General features: G+C 35.3%; 1 protein-coding gene across 3 annotated transcripts; it reads left to right on the top strand.

Moving 5' to 3' along the window:
- Nucleotides 1-7258: 7258 nt before the first annotated feature.
- Nucleotides 7259-12172, top strand: TKI1 (TSL-kinase interacting protein 1). 3 transcript variants are annotated; one of them, XM_079006062.1, is made up of 12 exons: nt 7259-7497; nt 8988-9215; nt 9324-9406; nt 9544-9701; nt 9790-9874; nt 10025-10136; nt 10222-10377; nt 10447-10589; nt 10665-10906; nt 10997-11369; nt 11465-11560; nt 11625-12172. In XM_079006062.1, the coding sequence occupies exons 2-12, from the start codon at nt 9098-9100 to the stop codon at nt 11835-11837; spliced, it is 1779 nt and encodes a 592-aa protein (XP_078862188.1). In that variant the 5' UTR covers nt 7259-7497; nt 8988-9097; the 3' UTR covers nt 11838-12172. The 3 variants fall into 3 exon arrangements, with proteins under 3 accessions (XP_078862188.1, XP_078862190.1, XP_078862189.1); XM_079006064.1 differs by having other exon boundaries at nt 8974-9215; XM_079006063.1 differs by having other exon boundaries at nt 8936-9215.
- The last annotated feature ends 741 nt before the right edge of the window (nt 12173-12913 follow it).

Here is a 12913-nt window from a genome sequence, read left to right as displayed (position 1 = left end):
CTTCTTCTTCGGGCAGTCCCTTGACATATGACCCTCCTCACCACAACCATAGCAAACTTTCTTTGTGAGGGTACACTCATTGGCATAGTGCCCTGGCTTTCCACACTTGTAGCATGTGTTCGCCACCTCACATCTTCCATGATGCTTCTTCTTACATTTGTCGCACCATTTCGCTTCACCTCCACCTCCCCTCGAACCAGACTTCGAGAACTTGTTTTTCTTGTTGGACCCTGAAGTTCCATCGAACTTCCTCTTTTCTCCAACATCTATTCTTTCCAGACCCTTTTCCTTCTGCTGGGCCTCCACATTCTTAGCTGCACGAACAGCCATTTTCAGAGTGGTTGCCATTTTGACTGTCGGACCAAAGTCAGCAGGCAGTCCGTTAGCAAACCTCTCAATCTTGGAGAGTTCCGTCGGCACTAGGTACGGAAACAACTTCATCTTCTCAGTAAATGCAGTAGCATAGTCATCTATGCTCATCTTCCCTTTCTTCAAGTTTTGGAACTCATTGTTCAGATCAATCAGATCTATCTCTGAACAATACTGCACCCTCAGTTGTTCCAAGAACTCCTCCCATGACATTTTCAGGGCTTCTCCTCGTGGCATAGTATCTGCCAACAACTTCCACCAACTCAAGACTCCAGTCTTCAGTTGTCTAACCGCAAATACGGTCTTCTGTTTGTTGCTACAGTCGCAACTTTCAAATACCATCTCCATTTCGGAGATCCAATCCATTATCTCAACAGGCTTTGGGCTTCCAGAAAGACTTGGCGGTTTGGCGCCCAAGAAATTCTTGTACATACGCCCATCCTTGTTGTTTCTCCTTTCCGGATCGTTCCTTCGTTCCTCTTGAGTCCCAACTTGACTCATCATGCGACTATTGTTCCCTTCCTCCGATTGCTCGGGAATTAATTCGGGTTCCTCAATAGGTATGATAGGTTCATCCCTATTATTATGCAACATTTGTCGCATCTCCTCCCTTTGTTCGGCTAGCATAGCCCGAATCATGGCTTGCACCGCAGCCATTGTTATTGGTTCTGGTGCTGCTGCTACAACAGGTATCTGCTCAATCACTGGCGGTTGATTCCTGTTTTCATCCGCGTTTCCAACGCCACTCCTCGTTCTCACCATTTTGATCTACACACCGAATAATTTCACCTTATTACTCCAAACGATTACATGCTAGTTCTAATAACGTAGGCATACGCTTAGAATCCTACACACATAAGGTTTCCAGATCCGGTCGGCAACAGACCGTAGATCCGAACAAATAATATCATATATGGCAACATATAACATTTAGCACATAAAGCATTTTAGGCAACTTTCCTAAAATAAACTAGTGCTCGTGTCTAAAATCCAACAGACACACATCTCATCATTCCATTTAGCATTCTAAGTTTAAGTCTAGAAATCCTACAAATTCCTAGTTCGCTTAAACTAATGCTCTGATACCAACTGTGACATCCCTCAAAATCTCGGCCAGAAAAGACCGATTTTCATTTATGCTTTTAAATATTTTCAGAGTAAATCCTTTTGATTTGAAAGAGTTGCGGAATTTGTTCCCAAAACAAAACATGATAAAATAATATTTATCAAAGCATTTCATCAAGAGATGCATTTCATTATATAATCAAAACTCGGGATGTCATGTTCCGATACAGACCATAAAGCATAAACGATAAACATTACAAGTTATTCAACAAATATATACATATACAGACTTGTAAACAAAACAACAAGATGATCCATCCATCTTACGCCCTTGTGCCACTTCCTGTAATACAAATAAAACTGAGTGGGTCAGGCTTGGGAGCCTGGTGAGCATATAGGGTTTTCAACCCACAATAAATAAGTTATATTTAATTTCACCAACCAATCACTATCCCGATTACCCATTCCCGTTATCCTCACTTTACGTCCCTAAAACAACTATCTCAAGGGACCTAATCTAGGATTTTCATCGGGACGGACATCACTGCGAAGGGGTTTCCTCAACAATAGATATCCTAAAGGCAACCATGAGGGGGATAGAGTACACCGGTGAACACATCGTTCACAACACCTACATGTTATGAACCTGCTAGCGTTCCACTGGACTGTCTAGAAAGAGTCCGTGGTCGTTATCCATACTCCGCTGAATAACTAGATCAACAACAACAACAACATCGAGGCCTCTCATCTGTTTATTACACACCAACTATCTACCCATGTTCTACCCAACATATTAGTAGATAAAATATATATTTTCATACGTAGTTTAAAGAAAACCTGTATAGCATGCTTTAATCAACACATATATCGCATAACAGATGAGGCACACACACACATAACACATATCTCATAACGAAATAAGCAGATCTATAAGATAGAAGAGAGTGAATACTCATTCACACATAACACAACCAAATATATACACATAGCACGTATTTTTATATAAAATACTTCGTATTATTGTATTAGAAGAAATAACTACACACTCACTTGATCAGAAGATGATCGGACAGCACTACGGCTTATAGAAGTAGTAATCCACAGCAGATCTGGAAGATCTCCTCGAAAATCGAACTTCTCGCGGGCAGAGCTTCGACTCGGGAACCGCGCTTCTCGGGATCTTCGGGATCTCGGGACTTGCCTCGGGGCTAGAGTATGATACCGGGGCTTCGGGGTAGCTTCGGCACGAAAAACGATGCAAAAGACTAGAGAGAAGAGAAGAAAATGAACAAGAAATGAGGCTGCCTTCGGATCCTTTATATAGAGGCTGGAACCTCGGAGTACGCGGGGCGTACTGCGTTACGCGGGGCGTACTGCCCAAAACGTCATTGCTTACGTATCCGAAGTGCTCGAGTGCGAGTGTCGACATCCCTCGGAGTACGCGGGGCGTACTCGAGTACGCGGGGCGTACCTCGGATCAGATCGGTGACTCCTTCGGATAATGCTTCCGAATTTCCAATTAAATTTAAATACAAAATATTAAATAAACTTCGGAAATTCATATCTTCTTCATACGAACTCCGTTTTCGACGTTCTTTATATCCACGCGAAGGTGAGACTACGCTCTACAACTTTCGTTTAGACTCCGTCGGCTAATTTTGACTTTATTTTTTATTACTTATTTTTAATAGGCCGCGACAGAAACTTTCGTTATAAATTCATAACTTCTTCGTTTGACGTCCGTTCTCGCCTAACTTTTTATCGCTTTGATACCAACAATGAGATCTTTGATTCTCATTTAGATTGCTTCGGCTAAAAACCGCTCGATCTCAAATCGAGTATTTCGGGCTGCACACCGCTAAGCCGGAACTTCGATAAATCATAACTTCCTCATACGAAGTCAGATTTGGGCGTTCTATATATATTCGGAAACCTCGTTTCAACTACTACAACATAGATCAAAGATATTAAGTTTATTTTACACTTAAATTTTGACGCTTATTTTTATTCTTAATTAATCAGACCACATAATTAAGCAATTAATCACAAAACACATAATACTCAAATAATACAATCTTATTATTTCAAAACGGGTTACAAAGGTTAACCTAGACTATTATATTGCTAATAACGGCAAGCCCGGAAACACAGGCGTTACATGACAGAATCAGGACTTTCCCTTTGAACTCGTCGAGTCCTTCCTTGGACTCGTTAATTTCTCCTTCATACAGAGTAGGGGTATATCACATACAACTCGCCGAGTTCATCCTTGAACTCGTTGAGTTCCTCTTCATGTATGGTGGGACATTTTGCTCATCAACTCGCCGAGTTCATCCTTAAACTCGTCGAGTTCCGCTTCATACAAATCGGGCCATTTTGCTATCAACTCGCCAAGTTCATCCTTGGACTCGTTGAGTGCTTTGATCTTCAAGCCCATAAACATGTCCAACTCGCTGAGTCATCTTCTAGACTCAACAAGTTTGTTCAATAACAGAAAAGGTTGGGGAACCACGACCCAACTCGATGAGTCCTAAGAACGACTCGTCGAGTCCCCCGAAGTCTAATTCAATACAACCGATTTTAGTCAGGCTTAATGGATCCAAAACATAGATCTGGCCTCCTAAGGTCGATATAACACATAAAGTTACAAACTTTACGTTCATGCATGGGCTATTTAGCTCAAATAGCCCTAAAAAGTGGTTATTATGATGCATGGGACTCCCATGGCCATAAAGTTGGCACCTTTATGCCATGGAGTCCCTCAAAGACTCTGGATCTGAAGTCTTAGCCCCAAACATGCTTGCATCCATTAATGGTTCCAAAAATGGTTCCTTAAATCCCTAAACTATTTCATGAATGGATCTAGTAGATGAATAGACAAGGTATAGACTTTATACCTCAAATGAGCTGGAAATGCAACGCAAACTCTAGATCTACTTGCCTCCTCTTGAATCCCTAAGCTTTCCTCTTCCTTCTCAAGCTTTAAATCACCAAGAACACATAACAAAGGTTCAATAACACTCAAAATGGATTAGGGTTTCATGAATAAGGATTGAAGGTGATAGAGGTTGTAGTTGAGGCCAATTAAGGTGTTTAAATAGGATGCAAACCCTGAAAATTAGGGTTTCACTTTAGCAGCCCTATTCGTCGAGTCGAGGCCTCTCGACTCGACTCGACCTCTCGACTCGTCGAGTAGGCTTTAATTCTGCGTCCAATCCTTCGTTCATACTCGACGAGTTTGGGGCCTCCGACTCTTCGAGTCCCTTTGCAAAAATGAAAGTTTTAATTTAAAATACATACCACGAACTGAGCGTTACATTATTGCTTAAAAAATTCAGTATGTATTAATCCTTTACTATTTGACTATTTGTATTTTGTGTTGAATTACATATCATGTATTATAACCTTGCTTAGTTATAACTAAGACTTATAAAGGATATCTAGATCAAAGTAAGTTGAATAGTTGGGTAATATGTGAGTTTAAAGCAGAGTGTAGTACTTTCCCCTTTTTGGATGACCATAAATGGTGGATCCAGATCAGACAACTGGCAAGTAAGTCTGTGTCATCTCCTGGAGTAGGATAACAACACTTGATTATTCTAGACGATCTTGTAAATTATATTGCTAGTGTGGACTCATAACCCACATACATAGATAAAATGGGATATCATATTTATCAAATACTCTGAACATTGGTTGCCTTTAAAAGACTTACACTGACCAAGAACTCCCCTAGCTGTGTGGTCAAACAGTTACTCTAACGATTCATCATGTAAGGTGATTATTTTAGGTAATCGTTGAACTAGGATTTGTAAGAGGCGACTGGACTGGGTATGTATGGATAGAGTGTCTTATAGATATTTTACGTTGGATTTATATATTTATATTATTTGAAAATGTTTGTTTTGCAGGATTATTAGTATAATTTAATATCATTAAATTATATGGGCTTGAAAACCCTATGTATCTCATTAGGTTTTCCCAAATTTGACCCACTCAATTTATGTGCATCATAGGTAGCAGAAAACTAAGGGTGATTGAAACTAACTAGGCTACCGAGTGAAAGAAGAGACAAGCATGTAATAGTTTTTAGGACCTTTAAGTATTTACGTTGTAACCTATGTTGAATATTAATTATGAAATCATTGGTATTTTAATATTATGAAACAACATTTGTTATCTCAAAATGTTTTATTAAACTGAGATTTTCTGCAACAAAGACAAATCAATATTTTAAAAAGTAAATAAAAAGTTTTAATTGGTTCTGAAAAATGGGGGATGTCACACTTAACATTGTTTAATCCCCAAAACCATACAAAACATCACTCTTTCCTCCAATTTAAGCATTGTACTTTCAACTATGGTCAATTCCATCATGAACTTCAACATGCGTACAAGTTCATGTATATCTATTTATAACCCTTACAAACCATTTGATGACATAATCTAACTTTTAATTGTGTTTAATTAGCAACAAAACATTCTCTCATATTTAATACCATATCCATCTCATATTTCTCATTAAAAGTAATGTATAATCACTAAAGCAACACATTTATTTTGTCCACATACATGAACTTGCAACAACATATATATGTACATTACTCATCAAAAACATTCAAACCAAAAAACTATAAAACTTGGTGTTACGATAGAGGTAAGCATGATCTATATTGTGTATGGTTTTATGTTTAGTATAATTTTGTCTAAAATGACACAAATCTCATATAGTTCATATTAAGATACAAAAAATAAAATCTTCATGAAAAACTTGTTTTATTGTATTTATTACTAGGATCTCCTGGTGACAAAACCATGTTTTCCTTCGAGATCATATTAATATGTGGATACTATTGAATGAGAGCAAGTTGTTCCCATTCAATGGCATCCATACATGAATATAATATTGAAGGACAACATTGTTCCATCACCGTAGATCCCATTAATAAGTACAATAAAACAAGTTTTTCATGAAGATTCTATATTTTTATATCTCAATGTGAACTATGTGGGATTTGTGCCATTTTAGACAAAATTATATTGCACATAAATCCATACACGATATAGATCATGCTTACCTCTATCGCAACACCAAGTTTTACATATATGTTATTGATGAGTAATGTACATATATGTTGTTGCAAGTGCAGGTATATCGACAAAATAGGTGTGTTACTTTTAGAATTTCAATCCTATAAATCGGACGTCTTTGTATAAGGTATGATAATTAATATAAAATGAGTAGTGATTTGTACACAATACTTTTTAACCATACACAACAATTTATGTTTTAGATGATTGTATTGTACAACTTTATAAAACATAATTTGTTGTGTATAACTAAAAATTATTGTGTACGGATCATCACACATATCATATAGCTAGGTTGATTGATTTTGTTTAACACACTCACTTACATAATCATGTTTTTTTAGGAGTTATCATCTTTAGTCTGTATTGTTGTATCAATTTCAATAAATTCATACACAAGACACTACAATGGTAATTCCTAACTTTTTTACAAAGTTAAGTTTTTCCTTATCATAATACAATAATATGTAAATTTAGGTTTTCTTTATTTGTTTTCAAGTGAGATGATTTGAAATGCAACAAGCATATAAGGATTAGGTTTGACAATTCTCCACACCAAAATAAACGGATTTGTATTGTTTTTTTTTACCCAACAATCCGCTTATTATAAAGTCATGTTCGGGTTTGCCAAAAGATTTATGGGTTGACCTCTGCCCTTTTATATTATTAGTTTAAAAAATATTACTATATTTATTAAAAAAAAAAAATAAAGGGCTTGGTTGAGACTCATGTGCCTGCCTTTGCCTTTGTATTGTAATCAATCGATCAACTACTGCCTCTTACAGGCTTTCATCGCCTCATCTGCCATTGCCCTAAAATCACAAAATACCCCAAATCGCAAGTCGCAACTCTAAATTCGTTTGTCGCCGGCTCTCGGCCACCAGCGGCAGCGACTGTCGACCGACCACAGCTTCTCCTTCGTCCTGTTCGGTGGCTGTTCCTGGCTTCCTGCTGATCGATTAAGAATTTAAGGTACCTTATACTATTTTTTTTTCGAGCATTTCACAAATCACCATTACAGCTTACACGTGTATGTGTAATATGTGTCATTATGTCTGTTGAATCTGTGTATGTGCTCAATTTGTTCACTGTGTGTGTGTTCAATAAGTCAGCTGGGGATCTACACAACATTATAGGGGTCAAATTTTCCATAATCATAAACTAATTTCCTTTCTCATAAGTAATTCTGCATATATAACTTAATTAGAAATCATGCTACAGAACGTTACGTTGAATATTTGATTTAATTTAAGTTAAAAGTTCAATTGTCATCGTACAATGAGTGATTTGTTGATATTGTATGACAATTGTAATGGCTGTTTGGTTACTGTGTCTAATCAGTAATCTGTATAACTGTGTGTTCACAATGTTAAATATGTTATGTTAGCAGGGCAGGTCCATAGGTGTTTCACATTCCGGGCAAAGAGACTTGATAATGCCCCTATATTTATACCAAAACCATTTACAACATAGGTTTATTAAACAAAAATGCAACATATTTTTTTATTTGAAAAAATCTGTAACTACGCAAATAAAGAAGTTGCAAACATTACCTAAAACGATGTCTGCATGAGGTTCTTTGAAGCAAAAGCATCAATTTTCATAGCGTAGGGAGAAACCGGATAGCTTGTAGTCTTGCACTTCAACAGAGTCAAGGTCTCTTTTCCCAAATCATCCATATCATTCCTTATTACAACAACCAAATGTATCGTTTTTTCTCAACTAAATTATTTATCGTTACCCTTGTGAGCTTATTTGGTTGCTTTCATATGCTATTTTTCTTATTCATATCTACCGTAGAGTATCAATATATGCGTGGCTGTGTAATTGGTTAGGTTTTCTTCTTTTGCAATAGATACTAAAAGATATTTATTTGGTTATGCAATTGGGATTTAGTTGATATTTGATATCTATATTTTCGAATGGCTTACATTTAATTTGGAGGGATGTATTTTCATGTGGTTTCAATCCTAAATTAGAGGAAACAAAGCTTACTAAAATGTTATGGTATGTGTTACTTGAATATGTAGATTTGGTTGACCCTTGGAAATTATCCATATCCAAACATTTATCTTTAGACATGTGACTTTCCCTTTTTCTAGTAGAATGCAAATCGAAATTTCAATATCCATCCAAACAGAAAGAAAAATCTAGAATAGGAATAGGAAAGTAAAATACACACAAATTTCAATATCCTACTTGTTACCCCCAAAATCAAATTTAAATTCTCGTATGGAACTGTTAGCTTACATTTCACCAATTTTAGTTCATATGTTTCCATTGCACCTGTGTTTACCGAAGTTTTGATTCCAAAATGATGATGTATTGTGCTTTTATATTGCATTATTAATTTCCAATAGGAGCCTTTACTTGCATTTCACTCCAGGAATTTGTTTGTGGCATTTTATAGGGCATCAAGGACATGAATGAATGCTAATGTATCTGTAGTTTGTATGAATTAGATCTTGCATCAAGATTCAACTGGACATTGAAGGAAGCATTTCACTACAAGTTTACAGGTGTCAAGGTCATGAAAACACCAGCATTCCCTTGACAAGAAGAATACACAAAAATGGAGTCACAAATTCCCTTTGAGAAAGAGGCTTCCACTTCCACACAACACCATGATGATGTATTCATTAAAGACGTAATCACATCTGAAACAAACCATGTTGCTTCTAGTCAGCCAGGTATTCTAAGGATCTGGATAAAGGGAATACTTATATTTTTCTTATCTTATCAAGTTGCCTTTGTTATTTTATTTGTATACACATTTTATTTAATAATTTTTAATATAGTGAAAAAAGCAACAAGACAATGGGCAGCTTGGACACGTCAGGAAGAGGAAAGCTTCTTTACTGCACTACGCCAAGTTGGCAAGGCAAGTAACAAGTTTTCTCTTCTCCATTATTATGTTTATATTTATATGCATATATATATATATATATATATATATATATATATATATCATTTGATTTCTTTTAAAAAGGAAGTAATTTTTACCAATATTTGTTGCAGAATTTTGAGAAGATAACTTCTCGTGTCCAAAGTAAAAACAAGGATCAAGTTAGACATTATTACTATCGTCTTGTAAGACGCATGAACAAGTTGCTTGGACCCGAACTTTCTCTTGATGCCAAAAACTCTAAGGATACTAATGCTGCCATGCTTCGATGGTATACAACTATATAACAATATAACAATATTCATGATTCATCTTTTATTAATTATAAAAGATAAAACATCTTTGTTTTGCTTTTACAGGTGGTCGTTACTTGAAAAACATAGCTGTAAAGCCTCAAAACTTCACTTAAAGCCTCGAAGATTTAAGATGTTCTTGGAGACATTGGTTAGTTAATTCTCAATACTTTTATATTTCTTTATATATATATATATATATATATATATATATATATATATATATATATATATATATATATATATATATATATATATATATATATCATGTTTAATTTTGCATTTTATTTTTTCCATGAAGGAGCACCAACTATTGAAAGACAGAAAGAAGAATATAAGAAAACGATCTACAGCAACACAAGGAGGAAACGGTTCACATCCTGTTAAACCACCAAGACAACGCCGTAGATCAGGTAAAAGCTTATCTTCACAGTTTCTCATCAAGGGTATTTTAGTCATTCATTAATGTTTTGTTTCTACTTTCTAATTATATTAAAGGTACTGCCCCCACCACCACCACCACCACCACAGATGCATATAAGAAATGGGAGAAGGCTGCAATAGCTGGTGTTTCTTTAGTTGCTGATGCTGCTGAACATTTGGAAAGGACAGCCTTGGATAAATTAGCTGATACTGTACAGGATTTACAGGGTGGTGAGTTGACCAAATAATAAACTTACACTTTTGTTTCTTTAATTTTTAATATTTAATCTTGGCTTTCAGGAGACAAAGGTTCGGATCCTATTCCCAAAACCAAAAGTATCATCCCCCCTGTGCCAATTTTTCATCAAAACATCTTGTCTTCAATGAAACTTAAACTTCAACTCTTCCCTGTTGATGAAACTACACGGAGAGCCTTGGAAATGGTAAGAAACAATAATAAATTATGTACTTTATCTTTATCTGTATAATAAATTAATATTTTTTATTTTATTTGTTAGGACAATCACAACCCGCATTTGGAGCTGACTTTAAGTACACGGAAGAAAATATCATCGGTTTTGGAACATATGACACGTAAATGGGGTAGCTCTACTGTAGCAGCATCTGGAGAATTAAAACTGGTGCCTTATGATGTTCAAACATCAAATCTTTCCAATTCTCAGAAATGGAATCAGGATTCCCTTTTAACTGCTGGAGATGTATACGCCCTAATCGGAAGCCCTCCGGTTTTCCGTTTAAGGTTTCTCTCTTAATTTTTCATTTCTTTTTAACAACAATTTTTACAACATTCTAAGAAAAATCATTGATGATGGTTTTTGTGTTTTTTAAGGTATGGTTGGTTTGGTAAGGGTGAAGAAAGTAACAATGGTATTGGTATTGGTGGAAGTGTGGGAATGGGATTGTCTACATTGGACTGGGTTGATAGTCTTACTAACATAAGTGTAGGTGATCTGCTCTCTGAGGTATCTCATAATGCAGTGGGTCCCACTCCATGTCATCAGCAGATTTCATACAGCTGTGATTCTTTTGATGCTGCAATTGCTGCCCACATTAACAAAAATCATGATGCCAAAAATAATGGATTCCATTCCACCACCATTCAATCTTCAATTTATGATGCCGAGGAAACATGTGATGCCTTTTCCTTCCCTAAGAATAATACTGACAAACCACAGATGATTCCATCAGCCTCTCTCAATCAGGTAAACTAAAACTTATCATCATTTTCTTTTCACCACTCACCACTTCTTTTTATTTTTATTTTATTATTATATATTTTTTTTATGTATGTTCATAGAAATCACCTGAACCAGAGGAGCCGAAAGAATGTGAGTTTGATGAAAATCATATTCCTCCCCCAAAGGATCTCACCTCACTTACTGATATGTATTGGGTATGTATTGTATTGTGTTTGGTTTATTTTTTAGTCAGAAATAATGGATTTTAATTAATTGCAGCCGGAGTCTTTAGGAGCATTAGATTTGGATGTAGCATCGTGTAGATATCATGACACTGGTGATGTTATTTTAAGTGATAGTCTTGGACTTGGAGGATTGAATTGCAGCCTTGATGCTTTTCAAAGCTGTTCTTTTTTTGGGCTCGAGAAGAAAGACACCACCACATTAACAACTCTAGGACCTCCTGCTTCTTCCTCACAAGGGGAGGTTTGACTTCTTCTGTTGACTTTTTACTGTTAATATAATATCCCATCATCTCACTTTTAACCTTTTGCTTACTAAAAAAACCCAACACAAGTTTTTTAATCATAGGAGACTTTGTTAATGTTGTACAAAAGTAACTCTTAATTCCAGGGGTTTCATGCTCTACATATTTGACCCAAGCATCTTTCATAATTTGTCAAGTTGTATTTACACATAGAGTTTTTTTTTTTCGGATCATAGAATGTCTTCTTTCATATCAAACATGATGTTATTTTGGTTGTAATGTAATGCACTCAGTTCAAATGTGTTGAATATCTCAATCCAACCCAACATGTTTAAGTAAACGATTTGAGATTTTCCAACAAACCCCAACCCTTTTTTTTTTTTTTTTTTTTTTTCAAATTCAACATGTTTAATAAATGGGTTGAATATAGGTTAATCCATTTAAATTTCCAAAAAACACTAAAAATCCAAAAAGTCAGTTCAAAACTTAAAAACTCGAATAATCCTTTATGTTTGAAAATAGTACAACTGTAATACAAAAACAATTTAAGTGTTTGCAAACCATTATAAATGTTTAATTTTTAAATTCTTTGTAGCTCAACTATCATTTTCAGCTTTGATCATATTATACCCTTTTTATTGGGTTTGAGATTAACTGAGTTTCAATTACCTAATACGATTTTGTGATTAATATGTTCAAGGTAATTTATAAGATCGAAGAGAATTTATAATAGCGATTAAGACTATGTGAGACAGTGAGAGTAACAAAGTAGATGACTAACTAAGATTGTATGCAATTGGGGTTGGTATGCAACTGTTTGTTTTATTTTCAAAGCTTTTAATTATAAAAATAGTGATTACATAGTAATACTAAATAAATATAAATTAAAAACATTAAGAGTTTTAAAGTGCTTACGAATTGATATCATATTGAACCTACATCTACCTATTTAGTTAAATTGAAGTTGATCCATTCATTTAAACAAATTAAACGGATTGAAAATCTATTTTTGATTATTTGATTCCATTAAGTAAGACATGTGTTATGTTTCTCTCTTTCACCTGCATAATATAAATAGAGT

Source organism: Lactuca serriola, chromosome 6 (genome assembly GCF_051521515.1).
Source record: "Lactuca serriola cultivar US96UC23 chromosome 6, Lser_US96UC23_V15, whole genome shotgun sequence".
NCBI classification, from domain to species: domain Eukaryota; kingdom Viridiplantae; phylum Streptophyta; class Magnoliopsida; order Asterales; family Asteraceae; genus Lactuca; species Lactuca serriola.
The sequence above is the reverse complement of the archived record's forward strand: the minus strand, read 5'-3'. Positions and strand labels throughout refer to the sequence as shown.